The sequence below is a fragment of the Hydractinia symbiolongicarpus genome, chromosome 12, assembly GCF_029227915.1.
Source record: "Hydractinia symbiolongicarpus strain clone_291-10 chromosome 12, HSymV2.1, whole genome shotgun sequence".
Taxonomy (NCBI): Eukaryota; Metazoa; Cnidaria; class Hydrozoa; order Anthoathecata; family Hydractiniidae; genus Hydractinia; species Hydractinia symbiolongicarpus.
Genome location: NC_079886.1, coordinates 11,186,319 through 11,210,927, shown reverse-complemented (window position 1 = coordinate 11,210,927; position 24,609 = coordinate 11,186,319). Strand labels below are relative to the sequence as shown.

General features: G+C 32.1%; 1 protein-coding gene across 2 annotated transcripts; it reads left to right on the top strand.

Annotated features, from left to right (window-relative positions):
- Positions 1-1,919: 1,919 nt before the first annotated feature.
- On the top strand, positions 1,920-23,492 carry LOC130621615 (TBC1 domain family member 5-like). Of its 2 annotated transcripts, none has more exons than XM_057436935.1 (23): positions 1,920-2,077; positions 2,462-2,566; positions 10,324-10,441; positions 10,522-10,567; positions 10,690-10,752; positions 11,203-11,292; positions 11,668-11,742; positions 13,960-14,027; positions 14,129-14,167; positions 14,905-14,968; positions 16,168-16,250; positions 16,740-16,790; positions 17,285-17,369; positions 17,552-17,599; positions 17,668-17,783; positions 18,180-18,322; positions 18,523-18,629; positions 18,908-19,024; positions 19,176-19,314; positions 19,424-19,593; positions 20,090-20,192; positions 21,210-21,289; positions 22,466-23,492. In XM_057436935.1, exons 2-23 carry the CDS (start codon positions 2,527-2,529, stop codon positions 22,973-22,975), a joined length of 2,355 nt encoding a protein of 784 aa, XP_057292918.1. In that variant the 5' UTR covers positions 1,920-2,077; positions 2,462-2,526; the 3' UTR covers positions 22,976-23,492. The 2 variants fall into 2 exon arrangements, with proteins under 2 accessions (XP_057292918.1, XP_057292917.1); XM_057436934.1 differs by lacking the exon at positions 2,462-2,566 and adding an exon at positions 2,309-2,415 and having other exon boundaries at positions 1,926-2,077.
- The last annotated feature ends 1,117 nt before the right edge of the window (positions 23,493-24,609 follow it).

Genomic DNA, 24,609 nt, shown 5'->3' with positions numbered 1-24,609 from the left:
TGTTGAAAGTGAAACTATAAACAGTTTCATGTTCACACTTGCTAGCACAGCAATAGAACGCAATACACCTATACGATAATTCGGGAAAACTAACACTCCATCGCAGCCTATTTAGCGATCGGAGGAGGTAAACATCACACTTTTATAAGAGTTTATTATGAGAAAACACGTTTTTTCGTGATAACTTTTCTTGCCACGTTTTGTTTTTAATGAAAAGTACACATAAGTTGTATGTTATTATTATTAACGTTTCCTGAAAATTTGAAAGAAATTGATACGACTGAAGTTAAAAAAACTGGAGAAAACACGCTTTCGTCTCTAGCAAACTCTCATAAAAACACGATTTTTACCTCCTTTTTCCGATATTGTAAAACGATGGAGAGCCGTAGGCGTTCCTACATGTACAATTGAATTATCGTAAAGGTGTATTGTGATCTTACTCTAAGATCAATGGAATTAAAAGTAAACAGATGTACCTGAAAGCGTAGTCATCAAGTTACTGCTATTATTTTTGTAAAGTCAAAGCCTGCTTTTCTGGCAAACTGCTTTCCTTACAGCAGACTATACGCGTTCTCTCATGTTCATTGCTGAAGCCATGATGAACGGAAAGAATTGAAATAGGGAAATCTCAGGAGACACTGCTACAACATAATATAAAAAAGCGAAGTGAAAACAGAACCTAATTGTAACGTTTCTAGAAAGCGCGGGAAGGCTAAATTTCTCCTTAGGCGATTTCCGAGTTCGCCAATGTGTGAATCCCCCCCTGGTCTCATATGACTAGACACCAGGATAAAGGATGGAATCTTGAACTATCACCCAACCTTGATTCCAGAACCTGTAGCGTTTTTATAGGAGGAGAAAATGTGTACGAATCTCTTACATAAATTTTTTCCAAACCGCGCATGCGCAGAAAACGACACACGAAAAGAAGCCCTGAAAAAGATTTAAAAAATGAAAGAGCTCTTCCCAACGCAAAAACCAAGTATCTTAGTCAGGAAAAAACAAGGTTGGATTTATCTGGGGTAAATAATAATCGCAACCTCGTCCCCACCCCTATTTTTCTCTTTCTGACAATCTCGCGCCGGTCTCGGATATCAAAAAAGCGAACTGGGAACGAGGTTGTAATAATCGAAGGAAAATTTAGCCATCTGTAAATTAGTCACTTTTCCCCGACTAAATTTCAGTTTCAGATTGAAAGAAAAACAAACTGTTTGATAGTTATTTTACTTTTACTTTGTTGCCAAAACTACCTCAAACCTTTCCTTATTCATCTTTGGTGGCTGAATCGGTATACAACAATTGTTGGTCACCGTAAGGTTAAGAAATAAATCACAATACCATTTACTATTCCATCTTCTTCGTCTTTTTTCATCAGCAAAAGTCGAAATGATATAATCATACAAAGATTGAAGAAACGATTTCATTATCTCAAAGTTTACTTGTTGTAACTCGAAAAAAAATTTATTCTGTTCTTTGGTACTAGCGCAGGAAAATATTTTGCAGACATGGTGGTTCCATTGACAAAACATCTGTTTTTATAAACTAATGCACGTATCTAGAAATAGCTTTTTAGAATGTTTTCCATCAGTTGAATTATTTTTCCTTTGCACGTAATCTCCCAAGTAAAGAATGATAAGGAAAAAGTGACCGATTCTTACGCGCTCTGAGGGAGTGTCTAAAATCTGTGTTGTATGGAACTCCGTATATTAGCACAAGCATTGGCCCCGAACCTAAGCGTCAACACAGCTGCAAAGCATCTCAAAAACGGCACAGCATCGCCTGATGTAAAGGTTTCTATTCTTACTTTAAACTTTTTAGTCAAGGTTAATTTGAGCTATTAAAATTATTAGTCTAACGAAAACTATAAGTCCAGGAAAAATTTATAGTTCCCAATCTCTAAAATTAGGTCACGGGCTTCTTTGTTTCGTACGGGATGGTAAAGGGTTAAAATGGCAGATTTACTGCGAGTGGGAAATAAAAACAATTGAGAAAAAAGTTGAAGTTGAAACGAGAAGAGAACAGCCAGATAGAAGAATAAAGAATGTGTACATAAATTATGTATATACAAGGGAAATAGGTATAGAGTGTAGATTACAGTTAGATTTAACTGACTAGTGTCTGATAGCTAGCAATTAAAAGTAAAAAAAGGGGGTGAGATTTTTTATAAGCAGTGCTGTGGTTTCTAAAATAATCAAACTTAACTAGAAAGGTAAAGATGTCTTTTTGCAAAAGGTTCTTTTTATACCTCTTTTAGCTATAAATAGCTATAAATCTACATGTAAGGAAACTATTCATAAAATCTTTTTAGAGTATATAAAGAAACAAAAATGAGCAGCAGACATAATCAGCGTACAAATTTGATAAAAACTTTATCTAAGGATGATATTCATGAAGTATTAGATCGATATGGAGCAGGTTAGTTGTACAGCCAAACCTTTACTTTTCTCTTTTGTATGTTTAGGTTTTGAAGTTAAAATGTAGAAACGAGAAATTATAATTTGTTAAATTTCACCAAACAATACTTGCATGACTTTACCAAATTGTACACTAACTAAACAGACTAACAGTAAGTATAACATGTTTTTAATCTGTCTCTAACTATATATAAACATGTAAATCCTATTTGAGTGTTTATAGCTATAGTTCCTCGTTTTTTCATTCTGAAATTGCGTCTGATTTTTTTTAAATTTTTTTCATTTTCCGATATGTTAAAGATACTATTGGTCTGAAATTTTGCTTTTTTGTTTTCAGTGAATTTCTGCGAGGTATTTTCGAAATCGGATAAAACTCGAAAAGGTTTACAAAACCCTTCTTTTCGATTGAAATCTGTAGTAGTTATGGGTTCTGCAGATATGGACCGAAATATCAGACTTTTATTATATAAGTAAAATAAATGGACTTCTTTGCTGTTGAAAGTTTTACTTTCAGTAGTTTCACAGAGTTGTTTGAGTTCCTAGTTATGACTTAATGACTCACTTTTTTCAAAGTATTTTTCGAAGTCTGGACAAATTTCTCCATCTAAGCAGTTTCTAACGAATACACATGACTGCTTCAACATTTCGTTATGAATATTTGGAATGTTTACACCATCAATACGTCTAGCACAATTTGGTAAGGAATGTTACTTACCAAATTGACCATTGGTTAGGTGTGGATGAACCATTGACAGTAAGTAAAAACAGGCACAATCATTAACTGGTAGATCAATTGAGCTGTTATTAAAATAATGAACATGGTCAAAAAAAGTGTGACCTATTAAAAAATATCAAAAGTGACTTATATATATAAATAACTTTTGTAATATTCTACTAATAAAGCCTATATTTTACAGGAAGGTGCTAATACCATATTTAAAACCAATAATTTTTTTGTTATTTTAGTCATTATTGTGGCTTCAGACACATCATTGTGACAACTCATTTCTTGTCAGCCACCAAAGTAATTTCAATAAAAAAATGCAAAAATAAAATTATTTTAAAGCAGCAAAAAGATAAACGAAAAAAAAAAATCTAGAAATGTACATTGTTTTGCACTGTAAAGGATATATACATTTAGTGGCTGACATTTTACTATTTCATCCCGGCTAAATCTAAGTCAAATAAACTGTATGTCACAATATTGGATCATTTAAAACAAAATAAAAACATAATAACAAAACGTTACCATATTAACTTCAATACAATTTTTTTTATTAAAAGGACCAAATTGTGGGATAGGAGAGTTAAATAGAGCTGAAGGAACTATTAGTGTTGTACGCACAAACATGTGGACACTATTGGTTTGGTTCAAACGGAAATGAAATAATTTAACATAATGATAGATTTTAGTTCATAAATGCTTACTAAAAATACGAAACTTGACTTAATAAAAAATACAAAAAGAGAAAATAATAAAAAGAAAGCAAGCACGCACGCACAAAAACCTCCACCTACCTGGGGCAAGACTAAACAAAGTGCCCATATACCCAGCACAACAAACAAGATGGGAATCAAGTGGGACAGTGTGAGACTAAGAATAAACATATACTAATAAAAACATAGAAACAAAACAAAGTATCTTACTAAAAGACATTGACTAAACCACCACCAAACAACATTAGACGCAAGCAGCTATACACACATACTAACTAACAACGCACCCATGAATCCACTATATGCGAAAAATGTAAAACGCAACAAAACCCATAATACAAAAAACAAAAGAACTTTAAAAGTAACACAATAAGCTGTTAACAGACATGAGAATAGAGAAACAGGACAGCAATAACATACATTAAAATGCTAACATGTAACACAAAGTTAATGAAGTGTGACATTTAACATAAAACTTAAGGCTAGGAACATACAACAGAAATAAAACTATACACAGACTACAAAATAAACACAATCTTCAGGGATACCTGAAGGCTGGCATTGCTGTGCCTCAGCAGCAGCAACATGGCTCCCCTCAATATGGTGTCTTACATCTTGACAAAAACTAACTATAACATTTTAATCAAAATATACAAAACCATGGCTCCTCAATTGGGAATCGTTTTTTTTTAAATTATTTTTGACAAGCAACACCAACTTATGTATTGGACGTACTAGTTCATGTTGATTACAAACAGTTTTCAGTGACACTGATTGAACCAGTCCATCATTGTCTGGAAACATGTTTGTTATTCTTGCCAATTTTAAATCAGAACGATGTTTAGATTCGTCTTTCAATATTACAATATCACCAACTTGAAAGCAACATCGCTTGTGTTGCCAAACAGCTCTTTTTTAGAGAGTTTACAGGTATTCTTTCCTCCGCCTTGACCAAAATTTATTTGTAATATACTGGATTCGTCCCCATCCTCACCAACTGTAAAGATTAGTTTTGTCAAAAACAATTGCATTTGATTTCATAGTAGGCAAATTTGATGGTGAAAGGGGGAGTGGGATATACGCATCAATTGGTGTTTCGCATGTGAGAGGTCTTCCTTCTCTGATAATAAACGGACGAAACAGATCTACTCCACATACTGTGAAGGGTGAAATTGCTTCAAGTGGGTTGCTCGGAAGATCAGCCATCTTTGATCTGCAGTTTTTCCTGGTAAGGCTCTGCAGGACACATTTTGATATCAGATGCCGAAAAAATGAATTACAATTGATAACCCAATATCCACTCCCTCTGAGCTCATTAATTGTAAAACCTCTACCTCCATGTCCGAAATCTTCATTGCACCTACGTACAATTATTGTTGTAACATCACCAATTCTGGGTAGAATAATGGAGTAAGCTGTCCCATATTCTTCCATTTCGCTTTTTTTAGGGAATAGTTTTTCTTTGTATAGGTATTTGCTATGTGCATTAGTTGGCTAATCATAACACAAAAAGTCATTTTCTACACTTTTCTGTCGTCTTGCGCATTGTCAGTCCATTTTTTTGTCTTCTACGACCACAGCGACCATCTACTTTCACGTCCACTGCTTGTCTAATGCAACCTTCATTACGATACACATGTCCATACCACTGTAACCTGTTATATCAACATGCTAATTTAATATCGACTATACCTAATTTTTTCAACAAAGACTCTGGACTAACGTGACTAACAGTGTGGGCAACCTGAATCTCCCTTTCCATTTTGGCAATGGCATTTAGCACCGTGTCAACCGTGATAAAAATAGCAGAACCAGCAACTGAGTTAGCTGTGCGGTTGTTGGAATTCCATGGAAACTCATTTAGATGGCGCTCATGGTTTTGTTTCCAAGTGCCTTCTTAGCCTCAATATCTATTGCAAGGTTTCCAGAATCATCTTTGACACATTTATCTCCAATGATATCTTGATTATCATTTCTCATCTGTTTTGCTATTTTAAGGATGTAATTTATACCAGGTCTGAGGTAGGCAAACTTATTTTTCTCAGCAGTCTTCTTAACAGTGTATACATTACATTGGGCTTGGAGATATATTTCTTTGTTACCACTCCGCTTCCATAACTCTTAACACCATCTTTTTTCAGCAATAGCTACACTTACTTTCTCATTCCACCACCACGTAACCCGTTTCTGGTATTGTTACCTCGTTTTGCCAAATATTTCATCAGTGAAGGTTAGGAGAGCTGACTTCAATAGTTTCCAGATGTCCTCTGTATTCTCTTCAACAGTGGTGTTAACCTCTCAGAAAACAATCGCTTAAAATCATTGTGTAACATTATTCAACTTCCCGTAGCGAAGTCTTCGTATAAATAGGTTAGTTTGATGTTTTAGTGTTTTTAGTTGTATTTTACATATGAGGAGTTTATTTTGTGGAATACTCTCCTCACTAGGTATGATCTTGATGTCTTTCACCATTTTCTGATGTTGCTTCTTCAACAGGATAAAGTCAATAAAACTACACTTAACTAAACCTATGAACAAAAATACTGAAGCTGATAAAATATAAGTGGAACTTATGCTTTACATATGCATCTGATAAGATATAAAGCCTTAACATTAGAGCTTAATATCCCAATTGTATTGGTGTTCTTTCTGTATGACAATATGCACAAAGTACATTCATCCTCAGGAGATATCTGACGCTAATGATGTATGTCATAACTTTTCATTAACTTCAAAATGAGTAAAGTTATTTATTTTGACATAGTGCATCATGTTAACTAGGTCAGTGTTATTCAGTACAAGATTTTTCCTTGCGTCACTGGTATTTACAAATGGATACACAACAGCTTCTTTGTAGAAATGCCTTTATTTCGAACTCACTTCATATGTTTTAGCTTTAGCATTTTTTGATGTATTTTTAAGAAAGTTTCCTTTTAGAAATGGAACACTATGTGGAATTACATGACCATAATCATCCTTAGATTCATTTTCACAAATACATTTATAGTACAGTGCATTATTTATCACTCTACATTTTACCAAGATGCTAGAAGATCATTGAAGAAAATAATGAACAATAAAGGCCTAAAATAGAGCCCTGTAGAACTCCATTAAACACATTGATGATGATATGCTGCTCTCTATCGATACGAATTTCTGCCTCTATAAAAGATAGTCTGTGAATCATGACAGTTTGTTGTCTTTCATACTATACATTTGAAGTTTTTTGTAGCAAAGCAGCAAGGTCCATCTCTCCTAATATTAACTACAAACAATGTTGCAGCAGAGGAAGTAGATCTTTTCGATAGATAGCCAAATTGAAGTTCGAATAACAAACTTTTACTTTCGAGATATTCATTTAACTGGTTATGAACTGCCTTTTCAAGTAACTTGAGAAAACTGGTAAAATAGATATTGGTTGGTAACTACCTTGTTTGTTTTTATCTTCAGACTTATAAAGAGGTGTTACTTTTGCTAATTTGCAGATAGGAAATTGTCCAGTTTTTAATGACAAATGGTTGATATCACATAGCGGTTTACTAATGACATGCGCACAGCTCTTTAGAAGCTTGGTGGCTAACTGATTTAACACTGCTGCTTCTTCTAAAAAGATTTTATCTCTTTTTTGATGAATAGTTTTGTAGCGTATCTCATCTTAAAGATTTTACCTGTTCGATATGCAATAAAATTTGAAGTCCTCTGCATATAATAGTAAAATATTGATATACCAGGTTTCAAAGACTTCACTAATGTTAAAAAGTAATCACAAAACTTTTTTGCTTTGGCAATATTTTCTGCCTTATTACAAGTTGTGGTGAAATTTGTTTTACTCTTTGTTGTAAACAAGTTCTTAATAATACTCCAATTTAATTATTGATTTTTCTTGTATACAACCATTTCGTAATGACTTATTGACTTGGTGACTACATATTGTAGAAACTATAGCTAACGGTAAATTTGTCGCTATCACCATTCTCGGCTTCACGTCTGTTTACCATGCTAGCATGGGTTGGACGCGGTATATTAATGACCCTCTTCCAATCTGATCAAGACTGTGTTAGATCTAAACTCAACTTCCTCTGTATCAAGTCTGTCCTTATAACCTCCTGCCAAGTCTTTCTCGATCTGCCTCCGGGCTTTGCCCCAGGAACTATCAAGTCTCTACACTTTCTTACCCAATTATCTCCCTCCATTCTTTCCAAGTGCCCCAGCCAATTCAATTGTCTTATCTGGATAACATCTTTAATTCTACGGATACTTTCGGACTGGCGTTACACATACACCTAACCATTCTCATATCATTCCTTTCTAAACGGTCAAGTTCTTCCTGCTTCACTGCCCATGTCTCACTACTGTACAACATAACACTTCTTACACAGGCCTCATACAACCTACCTTTTACCTCAATTGACAAGACTCTGCTAGTCAACAAAGGAAGTAACTCTCTGAACTTTTTCGAAGCAGAACCTATACTGCAAGTAACACTTCTATAATGTTGCTATAATGCTATAATGTCAATTAAATTAGACGTAGAATCACTGATACATGTTGGCCCTTAACTAATTAAGTTAATAATGACTTAAATTCTTTACCTATGTTAATGTCAAGATAATTTACGTTAAGGTCTCCAAGGATGATTGTTTCCTTGTTTCTCCATTTAAAATTTTATTGAACGATGTTAAAAGATATTTTGATCCCATGGGTGCGTTATAGAAAGCAGCTACAATTACACTGCGCAAGTTTTCATTTAAAAATCAACACCCATTGCTCTCTTTCCAGATCATTTCACAGTTTTTAATTTAAAGTATGGGGAATATACATGGCCACTCCATTGCACACCGAAATGAGTTTGAGATAACATTATGATGTCAAGTTTAGTTAAGTGATCAGTTTATATAATCCGTTAAAGTTGTAAAATAACCCTCTCATATCATAGTGAACTATTTTCAAACCTCTTGTTTTCAAGTAATCAGTAAATTCATCACAGGTTAATGATGTTGGACCAGGACATGATTTATATCTCTACAAGCTATCAAAAGAACATTTAGTAATGTTATGTTTGATATATAACAAACGTATGCTCTTACATCGATGTGTTATTGCTGACATGACAAAAATTCAAATGACATATCTTCCAATTGTTCTTCTGTTTAAATAGATTTTTCCAGTAAATAGTATTATATAATGAAACAGTAAATGCTTAGGCAATAAAGTTGAGGTATGTATATGTGTAATTAAGGTATACAGCCTAGTCATATTACTCTTGCACAACATTTAATTATACAATATCATTAGATCCTAAAACAAAAGTTTTGAAACCAGCTTTGCAAGATATGTTTACCAAGATATATTTTTCTGCAGCAACAAAAAATTTGAATCCAATTGCATAACACACTTGCTCATAAACATTCTTTTCTTTTACTTTTTCCAACTCTTTCCAATACTTTCTATTCAAAAATAGTAAAACCCAAAAACTTGTGCCATGTAGATCATTTCATTTAATCTTTGTTGTCACAAACAAAATAAAGATATATAAATGAGAGTGTTGTGCTAGGATAAACAATTTAACTATATTCCTGATATTTTACTGTAATTTAGAATCATTTTACTCATCAAATCTCCAAGTTTTCACTACAGTTATGATTTAATGGATATCAAATACTGCTATTAGGCACCACAAGGTCCCAAATTAAAAATAAAAATGTAAAAAAAAAATATCAAAATAATATAGAATAGAGGAAGTAAAGAAACTTAAAAAATACTAATTTATTTTTTTGATTTGTTTCTTATGGCTTTGCTATAAGTGAAATACAAACTACAGATAAATTAAAAACAGTTTACCTCCACTTCAGTCATGGGAATCTAAAAATTATGGTAACAGCATTTTTAATAAAATTTTTGTCACCGCTGTGATAAAATAGGGCTGTCACTGAAACGAAGTATAACAGCAATTTTGAGAGACTATAAAGATGAAATAAGACTAAAGAAATGAATCCAAACACAGTCCCATGCTTAAAATACATGGAAAGATAATAAAAGTATCAGAAAATTACAATCGCTAAAAGAAAATTGAAAACTAAAATTGCAGAAACTCTTTATTTTTGCATATTATTACAATATTATTATCAAGAACTTTGTTAATAATTGGTTGTCATGTATGTAACTCATTAAAAAGAAAATACTATATGAAAGTGACAATGGCAATTATTTTTGCCGTCTTTTGGGCAAAGTAGGAAGGCAATTACGACGGAACTGCCATATGCCATCATTAATTCCCATAAATGCAATGTAGTAAGCCACACATAGATTACCTTAGCTAATTAAAGTTTATGTGCTTAAAACATTATGTGCTTACTAACAGATTTAAGAAAGCTTTGATGCTACAAAGCTTCTGGTGATAACTATAAGTGTACACATACTGTGCTGTTGAATGTGATGTTTATGTTGTGACCAATGTACATAATTTGTTTAGAACAACCTATGGTTGATCCCTTAATTACAGATCCTGAAAATGGAGCTGGTGGATACTTAGAAGGAAGTCTGCATCAAACTAAGTATTATGTTGATAAAAATGCACATAACAGTGTTCAGTAAGTAAATTCATTTTTATTGAAAAAATTATGATGTTATGTCTTTTGATGTGATGGACGTAAAATGTTTAAATCTCTAGGGAAGAGTGGGATCAGCTATTTAAATGTAAAAATATGTTGGAACAGGTAAGAAAAGTCAAGTCTCATTAGTTTTCCTTTTCTTCCGTTTGATAAATTTAATAACCACCAGACTGCAGAATTTCTTCTCTAGTGCATAATATATGTAATTTATTTGACAATCTTTTTAGCTCAAATTCAAAGCATTAGATGGGAATATGGGTACAAAAAGGTTTAGAAGCATTTGCTGGAGGGTTAGTTTTCCCTATTTTTAATTATATCAAGTTGATAACTTATTTGGTTTTAAGTATATTTATAATGTTGTATACCTTAATAATACAAATTTTTGCTGGTAAATAATTTTGTTGAAAATATTGATATTTTGAGGGTATTAATGTTAGCATACTAGTTGTAAGTAAAAAAATCTAAGCGAATTTGCCGGTTGCTACCCGCAGCTACCATCTTTTTTGCAGACGGAAAGTTAGCATTAAGATTAGTATTAGAATTCGCCTGTCACATCAAAGTCGATACAAAATATATTGCATCTGTTTTTCGTAGCTTAAAGATTTTGTATGTGGTTAGCAGGCCAACAGAAAAAACCCTGGCTATTATTATTGACATGATTGTTTGCTAGCAACCTGTGAAAAGTGCTAAAATTAATGCCTATAAAAATTAATACTTTTTTTGTCTTTCATTTTCTTAAGTTATTTTGGGAGTGTCTGCCTGAAGAAGAAAAGTTTTGGTTAGCTCAAGCCAAAGTCAACCGACAAAATTATGCAGATATTCGAAAAAAGGTTGGAATCTTATGTAGCATGTAATCTTATGTAGCATGTACTATCTTGGACAAAATATTTGTTGACAAAGGGGAAAAGTTCATCCTCACAGTTATATTTTTGATGTGTGCGTTTTAAGTTTGTCTTTCTTTACAGTGAACTTGGAACATGAATCTTTTATTTAATTAGATTAGCAATCTTAAATAATAATTCTTGCTAAGGTCAACATGAGACTGTTTTACAACTTTCAAGGCTTTCAGTAATATAATGTGCAACTTAAATGCTGTGTCCTATGGCTTATTTATTTGTAAATGTAGGGCTTTTATATAGCAGCTTAATTGTGACTGCATCTTTTTTAACAAATTTCACCAAGTCTTTTTATTGTGTTGTTTCTAGTATGTTATTGATCCATATGAACAAAAGCAAGACATTGATCTTTCAAAACATCATCCATTATCTCTTGCAGAAGATGTAAGTGGCTTTATTTTTTTATTGTACCACTAGCGTGATAACATTTCACCATGAATTCCCCATGCAAATCACAAGATTGCACTTTTGATTCTCTTAGAATTTGCAACACAAATCTAACATCAGCCTTTGAGAATCAATTTTTAGGTTTATATATTTCACTCTATTTATTATTGCTTACACGTTATTTGTTTATGTTTACATTTCCTGTCAGAAGAGTTAAAAATGGCCACTTTGAAAGCAATATACATACACTTCGACAATTTCATAAACAAAAGGGACAGCTGAAAACCAAAAACCAAAACAAAATAAGAACAACAGTGACAATTTTACATGACAGAAATCTTGTAAAACTATTGTATTTTTTATATAACTGGACTTGAGACCCCACACAGAAGCCATATTACCCATATTACCTGGTTCTTATAAATAAAAGTATATATCATGTTATAAAAATAAAAAAGCAATGAACAGACATTTGACATTTTTTAGTGGGACATCCAGAATTATTCATTTATGTTAGCTGTTGTAAAGACATTCAGCAGGGTCAAATATCAACAAAGCGAGACTAAATAACTGCGGAGGTCTCATTTAACCACGCTGACTATACATTTTATCTTTTCATTTTCCTTAAATTCCTCAATGTGATAATATTTTTTTGTGATATAGAAAAAAATATAACAGGCCAAGAAGAGTTAAACAAAAAGTTTGCACTGTGCTGGTTTTTTTTAATGCACTTTATGTGGCTGAAAGCTCTTCTGTTATGTAACAGAGCATTTTTATGTATTACGGATGTTTTTAGTTATTTTAGTGTATAATCTACATCTTGATTTTCTTTCTTGTCCCTGGACTTACGCAAAAGTACCAAAAATGTCATCTTGTGTGCTAAATAAATGGCATTGTTATATCTTTTCCTGTAAAAAATGTTGTAAAAAATAGGGAATTTGGGTGTTACGTAATTATTGAACAGCCCCTTAGGAATACAAATTTATGTGGTTGAATAATTACAATCAATTTGAATGTTGCTGACATTGATTTTATAGAGTGTAAGGGAATTTGATTTTATGGAGTGTAAGGGAATTTGATTTTATAGAGTGTAAGGGAATTTGATTTTATGGAGTGTAAGGGAATTTGATTTTATGGAGTGTAAGGGAATTTGATTTTATGGAGTGTAAGGGAATTTGATTTTATAGAGTGTAAGGGAATTTGATTTTATGGAGTGTAAGGGAATTTGATTTTATGGAGTGTAAGGGAATTTGATTTTATAGAGTGTAAGGGAATTTGATTTTATGGAGTGTAAGGGAATTTGATTTTATGGAGTGTAAGGGAATTTGATTTTATGGAGTGTAAGGAAATTTGATTTTATAGAGTGTAAGGGAATTTGATTTTATAGAGTGTAAGGGAATTTGATTTTATAGAGTGTAAGGGAATTTGATTTTATAGAGTGTAAGGGAATTTGATTTTATAGAGTGTAAGGGAATTTGATTTTATGGAGTGTAAGGGAATTTGATTTTATAGAGTGTAAGGGAATTTGATTTTATAGAGTGTAAGGGAATTTGATTTTATGGAGTGTAAGGGAATTTGATTTTATAGAGTGTAAGGGAATTTGATTTTATAGAGTGTAAGGGAATTTGATTTTATGGAGTGTAAGGGAATTTGATTTTATAGAGTGTAAGGGAATTTGATTTTATAGAGTGTAAGGGAATTTGATTTTATGGAGTGTAAGGGAATTTGATTTTATAGAGTGTAAGGGAATTTGATTTTATAGAGTGTAAGGGAATTTGATTTTATGGAGTGTAAGGGAATTTGATTTTATAGAGTGTAAGGAAATTTGATTTTATAGAGTGTAAGGGAATTTGATTTTATAGAGTGTAAGGAAATTTGATTTTATAGAGTGTAAGGAAATTTGATTTTATAGAGTGTAAGGGAATTTGATTTTATAGAGTGTAAGGAAATTTGATTTTATAGAGTGTAAGGAAATTTGATTTTATAGAGTGTAAGGGAATTTGATTTTATAGAGTGTAAGGGAATTTGATTTTATAGAGTGTAAGGGAATTTGATTTATGGAGTGTAAGGGAATTTGATTTTATGGAGTGTAAGGGAATTTGATTTTATGGAGTGTAAGGGAATTTAATTTTATGGAGTGTAAGGGAATTTGATTTTATGGAGTGTAAGGGAATTATAATTGGTTATTTATTTAATTGTGTTGTTTAATTTTAGAGCATATGGCATAAATATTTTCAAGATAATGAGTTGCGTTCAACCATTATGCAAGATATTGATCGATTGTAAGTCTCTTTCAGTTTTAAAAGTCCACTTTTTCTTTTTTAACACATATCGTAAGATAAAAATTTGACCATTAATAATTACGATTTGACCTTCCATTTAGATGTCCTGAAATTGAGTTTTTTAAACAAGAAAATGTAAAGTAAGTATCATTCTGTTAATTAAAAACTAATCTATTGGATTCAAGTATAGGTTGTTGAAATGACACCTAAAACATTGTGAAATTTTGTTTTTGTGTTAAAATAACCTGCAACTTATGCTTTGAATAAACACGTTTAATAGTAGAAACTGCTGCAATAAGGTAAGGTATTTTCTTATGTCTGGCCTTATAAAGAGAATAAAATTTAGTTGATAAAGGACTAAATTTAATGCGTTAGTTTTCATAATACTCTAGCACACTTTAAATACAGTACTGCCAACCAATTATCTGTCATTCACTTACCGCAGTCCTCATATATTACGGGTCAGAAGGATAATGTATTGGATATACTGTCTAAAAGAAGGAAGAAATAGCTATAAGCATGGAACCTAAAGAATGTTAAAATTATTAAACCTCTACGTTGACGAATTCTCCGGAAATTTCTCCTTCAGTTGATTTTACAAAATGTTATAATGTTAAGTTTATCTCTCTTGTGGTATCCTGTTCATATTCATTTCACTGCTAAATTTTAGGGATTAATTTTCGCAGGTAGTTTTAAGTTTTAGCAGAAATAAACTATCCCAGACAAAATTTTGAGACAATATTGATTAAAAACAGTTTCTAGCAGGGACTTACCTTAAGCAAGAAAAAAACGCTTGAGAAAGAAACAATGATTTTCTACCACAAATCATTTTTTCCTTAAGTAAATGGTATGTTGTAAATAACCATGTTCTCTTTAGATCGATTATTCTTCACGTGCTGTTTTGTTATGCTAGAGAGCATCCTCAAGTCTCCTATAAACAGGTGCGGTGATTTTTAGGAACTAGCATACACCATGCTCCTCTAAAAATAAGTTTTACTTATTTTTACCTATCTCCTGAAGTCTTTTTTTACGCAAAATAAGATCTCTTGCCAACTATCTTATATTTGTTTTTATTCTTATATAAATTTTATATATAAAACCTTTTAAAATAATTTTAAAACTAATTTTTAGTATATTAGTTCTTTGCTATTTAACTGCAGTTGCGAAAACAAGAAATTTCGTGTTCATTGCAACAAAGTGGATAAGTTGTCTTAGTGGTGTAAATTAAATTTTATGTAGCAACATGGATAAATAGTTGACTTGAGCACTTGTAGAAGAACAATTGATGGGAGGACTGGACAAATAGGGACTTAAGTTTCAGGTTTCCTGTCTCAACAAATTAATGACATCATTTTTCTAATAAGTTCAGGTCTGGTCAAGTCTATTGATAACCACTCTCAACCCACCAATTAACTTAACTTTTCCATTATAAATATTTTTTTTTATACTCCCATCTTTCGAGTTGCCATGGAAATGGTGTTAGCAAATGTGGTTCTAAAAGTTTATGATTTTTGAATTATTGTTATTGCACATTTTGAGCACTTTGGCCACCAAAAATTAGCACTGTCTCAAAAGTTTGTATCCATCCTAGTAACAAAACAAACAAATCACAATTACTAATTTTTGGAAATGTGTCAATGTCATACAGAAAATTGGTGATGTCAGCAAATCTTTTTTTTCATCCTTTATACCACATTTTTATACCACACCATATTTCTGACGTTTGTCAACAGGACTTATCTATTTAAAGGTTAGGATGCCAGACTATGAAAACGTTGAAATTAGACTAGGCGTCCCTAAAAACCATAAATACCCATTACTTTCTTGAGACACACCTTAAATTATGAAATATTTCAAAAAACATTTCCGCCTAGATGCCTTGTGGTAATTATGTTTCCCCTTTTTTTAAATAAATAATTTCCAATAGGTTTACATGTTTAGCACCTCAATTTTGGGGTATTTTGCCTTATTGTTTACTTCTGTATTTTGTATGTGTGTCTGTGTGCTTTGTAACCTTAAAATTTTGCATAAAATTATAGTAAACCTGAAAAAAATTTGAAATCTAAGAAATTGTTAATAGACACCCTAGATAATTGAATTTTCTCAATGGCTTATCTGCAAATTATTTTTATGTTCTCAGGGTATGCATGAATTATTGGCTAATCTTGTATATGTTATGATGACAAACAGCCTTGCAGTTAAAGATTGCACAGAGAAGTTGAGGTATATAATATAGCCAAGTTCAATTTCCTATTTAATAAATGGCCGTTAACCCATTTGAAAATCCACGGTTTCGAAATAACGGTGCACACAACCATTTTAACCACACACTGATGACCTGTGTAACTCCACAGGGTTATTTCGTGCATCTCTAGCACTGATTAACTCTAAGTGTAGAAAAAAAGCAGGGTACAGCCATTTTGAACTGACAAAATAGGCGTATTAGTATAGGAGGTTGATTTTTATTAACAACTTTTTTCAGATTTTTCTTTAAACATATTGGAGGCTTAAAGACCTTAAAAATTCAAATAATTTTAATAAGAGGATTTTCCTCTGTGTATATAAGCCATATAAAAGACAATAAAATAAAAACACCTGCTCTTTTACAACAAGTTTTCATTGCGAAATGTAAAGTAGAATAAGTACTTATTTGATCAAGAATGACATTGGTGTAATTTTCATGTCAACCTAAACTTAGAAATTTCATTTTAGTGAAACCATAACCAGCATTCTTGATATTTCATTTATTGAGCATGATGCGTAGTAAGTTAAAATATTATTTCAGTTTTTTCAGTTGTAATTTTAAAATCGTTCTTGGAGAAGGCAGTGTTTAAGTGCTAAATTGAGTGGGATGGTAAATCTGTTGCTAGGTAAAAATGGTAATCACTTGCATGTTTGTTGTTCAAAGAAAAGCGAATGAAACTTCTTACAATTCAATGTGTTTGTACATCTTATCAAAAATAGTAATGGTAATGGTTATTTGTAATGCTAATAATTGTTTCTTTTAGAAAGAATTCGAGTTTAAAGCAGTTTTTTAAGAAACTTTAGAAATTACCTTCTTTCATTAAAATACTTGTACAACCCTTCTATTTCAATTTATTTCAAGTCAGCAAAAATTTTCTCATACGAAATGCTATTTGCTTGCCTGATTAGTTAACATGTTAACATTTGCTTTGGCAATTGCTGAGCGCCGACATGAACTAAAAGGCTGCTTGTTATATACCTATGCTTATATATAATATAAAAATGTTTTTCAGCTCTTTATTTCAAAACATAATGGATGTTATCGAACCATGGTTTACAAACCTATCTCAGAATCAACAAGCATCACAACAGCAAAGTGTATGTTATATCTTAAAAAAACTTAACAATTAGCAGCAATGTAACCATATTTTGAGCAACTGTCTTTCCTATTCCTGAATTATCATTTTTATCTAGTATGATATTAAAAGTGTAATCCCTCGTGTTTGTTATTCGTTTTTAGTGAGAAATTGTAGTCGTGAGCTTTTCATTTTGTTTACTAGGTACCAACTGATAGAAGGATGTTTCAAAAGCCAAATGACAACCAAATGGTAATGCATGCTTCTTTCTTTTAACATATATGAGTCAAATATATGTTCAATTTTTCATCTTTTTTTAGATTACAGCTATATCAAAAAAACTGAACCGTATCCAGAACTACATGCTAAAACGATATGACGCGGCTCTTAGTGATCATTTGCAAAAAATTGATATCACGCCACAATTATATGGAATGTAAGTTCATCTAGCATTGTTGTTGTTTTTGTTGTTGTTATTGTTGTCATGTTTTTGTTGTTGTTGTTGTTGGTGGTGGTGTTTTCGTTGTTGATTTCGTCGTTGTCGTTGTCGTTTTTATTATTTTTGTTTTTGTTGTTGTTGTTGTTGTTGTTGTTTTTGTTATTGTTATTGTTGTCGTTATTGTTGTTGTTGTTGTTGTTTTTGTTGTTGTTGACATTGTTGTTGTTGTTGTTTTTGTTTTTGTTTTTTTGTTGTTATTTTTGTCGTTGTTGTTGTTGACGTTGTTGTCGTCGTTTTCGTTGTTGTTGTTTCTGTAGTTCTGAATTTTCATTTGTATGCCTTCGCATGATTTTCCATGTGTATGATATATGATTTTGTTTCTATTCTATTCAGACGATGGATTCGATTGTTGTTTGGTCGGGAATTCTCCTTAAATAGACTTTTAATTTTATGGGATGCATTGTTTGCTGATGGCATGTCGTTGGATCTTGTTGATTTTGTATATCTAGCCATGTTAATCAATTTGAGAGGTGTCTGTAAGTAACAATTTTAAATTAATATAATTGGGTTGGTTTTCTAAAGTTTTTTTCTTGATATTCTTGTGAAGTTTGGTTTATCTGGAAACTTTTTGTCATACCAAAACACCTCTACAAATGGATAGTATTTTTTAAAATTACTTGTTCTTAAACTTGTTGAAAAGCAAGTTTATTTTTGTATTTTTATACGTTGTTTTTAGTGTTACAAAACGATTTTAACCACTGTTTAACGTATTTGATGAAATATCCTGCAAATACAGATACTAAATACATTCTCAAACGGGCAATTTTTTTGAAGAATAGTAAGGTTAGTGCGTTGCAACTAAAAATTTATCGTTTGTGGGAAGATCAATATTCTTCCTACGTCTAAGTGGCACTCAAGTGTTCTATATAGAGAAACTGGGGCTGGCCAATAATGTTAAATTTATGTAGTTGTTTCAAGCTTTTTTCGTTCTCATTTTTTTTAAAACGTGTATTTGAACTTCTCATGCGTAAATAAAGGTGTGATTTTATCCTTTCTTCACCATGTTGATTAAATATTAATAACCATAGAACTATCTAACTGAAATTTGCTGCTCTATTTAGCCGCAGTCTACATCCCATCCACACACTGTGCATAAATCAAGTCCAAATCATCGCTCAAAACCACCTAGGCCTGTCCACCCTGTACGTAACCGACTTGGTGAAACAAAAGAACAAATGGTATATGTTGAAGTGTTACATGAAATCATTTTTCTTGACTAGCGTTTGAGTTTTTGAAACTGAGGGAGTTAAGGATATACTATTCTTCTAATCATTCCTGACTAAACTTTTTCTGTTATGTTTTTAAAATAATTTGTGTGACATATTTTAGTATGCTAATGCACTTGGTTCAGGCTCGCATCCAGTTCAACATAGTTCAAAACGTTCTGGGAGCTTGGCCGCATCTGTCAATAAAAGTCAATTTTACACAGACGGCCCAACAAACGTGGAAGCAAAAACAGATTTTTCAGGTTTATGTTTTTTCAAAGTTTCACAAAAAAAAAATGAATCCGTCATGCGTGTTTGATTAGACTCACTCTCTCTTTTCATATACCCTTGTGTGCTTTTCTTTTACTTTAGAAAGTAAGTCAACGGAAAGAAACACGAAAACATCAGTGGCCTCCCAAATTTCAAATCTTAAAACCAAAGTGGGGTCTCCTACGCAAATTATTAATCGCATTTCAAATCCCATACGAACAACTTTGCATAGACATCGTGGTGGAGATTTGGATGTTAATGCATTGGCGGAAGTTCGTAAATTTAATTTAATTTGTTTACCTTGAACAAAGCATCATTGTTAAAAGTGCTTTTTTTCAGTAATATTCACTTTCCTTGTGTACTAATCAAACACATATGTATAATGCTGTTTTTACTCATAAAGGAGCGCCTGATGAGAAATCTCAACCTATGTGTGATGGCTACCAATTTGTATGAAATTTTAGCATAATCATGAAATTCGTGAATTTTAACAGCTGTCAATTTCGAACCAAATTAATTCTTTTATTTAGTTAGAGCCACGTGAAATTTTTTTGTGACATTAAATCAATTTTTTACCAATCTATGTTACAAGCACTTCCATACACATATTTTAAACGAGAGTCTCCTTCACAGAGCTTTTAACTTTAAACGTTGTTACTTGTGTTATGGTTTATTTCTTGCTTCATCAGGTCACCACTACATTAATAAGCTAACCATAGTACATACAAAAGATTTTCGTTATAATTTTCTTTAAAAAACTTGTTTTAGGATCATTCTCGACTGCAAAAACAAGTGAGTGAGTTAAAGTCTGAACTGGATATGATGCAGTCTTTATGTGCGTACTGTGGAGGAAAGATGGACCTGTATTTAAGTGAGACAAACGTTTTTAATTCATTAAAATTGTTTTTACTTTTCCTGCAGGAAAAAAAAGTATATATGCCTTAATTTATGAAATATTCGCGCGTGCTTAGAAAATTACAATTTTCAACAGATCATGCATAGTGTTTAAAAGCATTATCAGAGTTGAATTTTTACCAACAAAAGCACTGTTAATATTGTGTTTATTTATAATCTCTGTGAATTAATATTATGTGATAACAGGTAATACGGATTTTCAAATCTCGTCATTTTTTTTTTACTTTGCGCAATCGTAACTTTTGTGTATCTTCTGAAAAGAAATATAACGCGCACATCAGATTCTAGCGCATCCAAATGCACGAAATTTTAGTACTATCGCTTAACCATTTGTTCGCGCAGCGTTTCTGTGAAAAAAATAGATTTGCGCGAAAAAAATAAGATTCGCACGCGAAAATTTCATGATAAAGGTGTGTGTTGGTGCTTGTTTCTTATTATTTCAGCTGTATTCAAATTTTACTTTTTAAACATAGTGTACGGTAGGTATAATAAATACTTATGGATATACGAAATATACGATGAATATACGAAACTTAACACAGGCGCCGACTGATGAAGAGTACCCATAAAACAAGAATAAATCATAGTAAATGATAAGTAAAGACAAAAAAGTACCTAAATACGTTATAAGATAGAATAAAATAGAATAAAAAATGGATTCCAAATTTTTTAGATCTACTTTATGTAGATGACATAATGCAACATTTTTATGTCAATTTTAATTTTTGGGCCAATTTTGTCCTTAAACTGTATCATGGTGACGAAAAATCAAGTTTTTGACGTCGCCATATTTAGCTTGTTTTTTGTTATCCATAACAAATTTTGTTAAGACCCAGTCAGTTATGCAGTTCTGGAAACCACCAGAGCATATGTTACAAGAAAACAGATAACCGCGGGAGCCTGTTTTATCAAATCACTCTCCTTCGTAGCGTTTAATGATTTTTATCGTCGCATTGGTCGTATTCTCTTTTAGACTTATTACAAGACCGCTTGCTAAAAGAAGAAAAATTTTCCGATGAAGTTGGGATACTCAGTTTAACAGGTTTAAAACAGGTTTGCCACTACCGTTTTTTTCTCAATTTTCCTTCATATATGTCTTAAGTGCAAGTGTCCTGTTTTTTAAAGTCATTCCCATTTAGAATTTTTTTTTCTACATTTTACAATATATTTCCAGCTCGTACGCTATCTGTTTAAATATCATCTAACTTTGTTCCACCGAAAGTTTCAACAGTGCGAATTGTTACAATTTTATTTTTTTGAAAACTGGATTAAATATGTTATTTCATATGCAAAGACGCGTGGATTGTTAAAAGTAATTTGTTGTTGCTTTGAATGTCTGATTGCGTCGTTAACTGGGCCACGTGGCATGAGGTACTGGCTTTAATAGCAACGTTTATTTAAAAACAAAATTAAAACTTTTTACAATATTAGAAAAAGGATTTAAAAAACTATCCGAATAAGAAAATAGCTACACTCCCTCATAACCTTATTTTTTAACCGTTTTTAAGTTTTAAAGAAGTCAAGGGTATTTCCATCAATTTTCACGAGTTTCACTGTTATAAAAAGTGTTTCTATTTCATTTCAAAACGTTATTCCTACCATCTATTTTATATTTTCGTATACGTCTGCCCGTCCGTCCGTCTGTCTGTCTGTCACGCAAAATGGTAGCTTAGCTGCGCAGGCAGCGAGACGCACGCAATGCGGTATAAAAAGGACGGGCGAACCCGTGGATTTTTCCACGGGCTAACGACTAGTTGTTACAACGACGCTGCATAAAGATTTGACGCTAAGTTTCCTTCTCTGTTTACATGAAAAAACTACAGAAAAACCTTATACAGAATCCATTTATTTGTAAAAGGATCCGTTTTTTAACCCTATAAGGTACGGGAGTTTGCGAACACATAATAACCAGGAAATGTTTCTGATTTCACTTCCACCCTCCTCCTCCTCTTCCTCCATATCTCCAAACTTGGCACCAAAACCATAATATCATAACTAACACATAAAACTCTGGAAGAAATGGGACCTAACATTTGGCAGGTGTCTAATAGTTACATGTGGGAACTTAGTAAGTACCATACTTGTGAAAAATATAGCCAAAAAGCGGTATTGAAACACTGGAAGATGCTGTTTTGAATGACGTAAACGTTAATTTTTTTCGTTGAAATTACGCTGCCCGACCCAGGGAAGATCACGAATAGAATATTGTTAGCTCAACATTTTTTTCAGGTTCGAGATATCTTTAAAGATGGAAAAGATTTTCGCAGCACAGTGCAAGAATATGATGTGGATTTTAACGATATTGACCGCCATATTGCAACAGCCTCTGGTCTGTCTTTGTCCCAGCAACAAGTAGAGAAGGAGACTAGTTCTACACCTGTAGCAGATCTTGCGGATTTTAATTACTTTGAGACTGACTCCACCACGCAAGAAAAAAATCATAATGAAATTTCAAAAAAAAGAAAGGGTGAGTGTATGAAGAAAAATTCTCTACCTGTAGAAAGCGAAGAAATTCCCTCGGATTATGATCCCAGTACTACTGTTAACAACTCAAATCCAGAACCCTTATTTGTGCCGTTGGAATCTAGTGACGTCACTGACAGTGACGTAAAATTAATTGCAAACGATTCGCTGAAAGGAGAACTTTCTACTGTCACTGGGCATTCAGAAAGCACGGATAATCTATGCTTTAGTGAACATTTGGCTGATCCTCTTTCAGCTTTTGTTGTGGACACATGACCCAGACTGAATTTATCTGAAGGACATTTTTTTCCCTTGCTTCTATTAATTAGTTACTAGAATGACATTTAACGTATTTTTAAAGTTTTGCGAGAATACAAGATTTTGCGAAAGTATCACGATTAAAGAGGTGTGCAAATCTGACAGTTTAAGAATTCTTTTTGAAAAAATTAGTTTTTGCGAATGACTAACCCTGAAATATTTCACGCGAATTTACTTAAAGATTCCTTTCCCTGGTCAGTGACCTCTACGATTTATTTCAAGTATTCATCGCTAGTTTTACCAAAGGTAGACTGACCACGATACTGTAAACTTAGTCTCATTTTTTTATTCTGTTCAGAAGTTATCCTTTTTGTAGTGGAGAACGTTTTTGTAAATACGGTTTTTTAGAGTTGAATTTTTTCGCAGGAATTTATTTTAATACTTTTCAATGTTAGTTTTAGGAATTACATCGGAAATAAAAACAGTTTGTACATCGCATCAAATTATATACTATAAATTGAATTAAAAAATTTGACATTTGTGTTTTTGTGTTTGTATTTATCTCCTTATTTTAGCATGCCGTGTTTATTTTTGTTTATTTGAAATGAATGTTATGCTGAGAGTTGTGTGAACTAGTTCCAATTTTTGGTTGTTTAGCGTAACCATGTATTGACGATGTAAATGACAGAATAGTATACTCTCTAGCAACAACTATTTTGTAATCTATGTATAAAAAACAGATTACTTCAAAAAGCTGTTTTAGAATTAGACAGTTGTATTGGAAGTTTGAAGAAGTTAATTAATGGGTGTGTCGTTTGCTTTAAGGTTGTTTGGTTGCTAAGGTTTATTGGTTGATTATTTGGTTGCTAGGTTGCTTGCTTGGTTACTATGTTTCTAATCTGGTTGCTAGGTTGCCTCATCGGTTGCTAAGATGCTTGTTTAGTTGCTAGGCTGGTTATTTGCGGATTTGTTTTTTCCCATTTTTGTTTTTCCGTTTCTATGTTATTGTTGTTAAGGATACATGAAACACGCGATCGTTTTTTTTATCAATATATTTAATTTTTATATTATTGGAAAGCTTTTAACTTTTTTACTGGATCTTAAAAATTAAAACCGAGCGTGATTTTTATACACTTGGCTTTAAATGCCTGTACCGAGGCAACTCAAAAAGGTTTTCGATAATTTTTTTACGTCTTCCAAGTTTATTATTTTATGACAAAAAATAAAACTATTAGATAGAAAATTTAGTGGCTTTATACTTTTATATACTTTCATATGACAGTTTAGAAAATAAAGACAGTATTCTCAACATGGGTGATAGGTGTTTCATGTATCCATAAAAAAATTTGTTTGAAAGCGAAGTGCGCTTTTAAACAAAATTTCGACCTTTAAAACAATACTTATTGTTAACGTAATTTAATTAAGGTTAATTAAAGCAAGAAAATAAGAATTAATTTCGTTTTTGTTTAACGTTGTAAATTTGTATCTTTTTTTTTTTTCTTGTTTTTATGTCGGAAACAAATTTTTGTCATATTACCAAATTTTTATTGGCTATCAAAAATAGTTAGTTTTTACAATTTATAAAATCATTTGGTTTTTAATCAATTCTAAAAGATTACGATTAAAACAAGTAATGTGACTCGCGCTTGAAA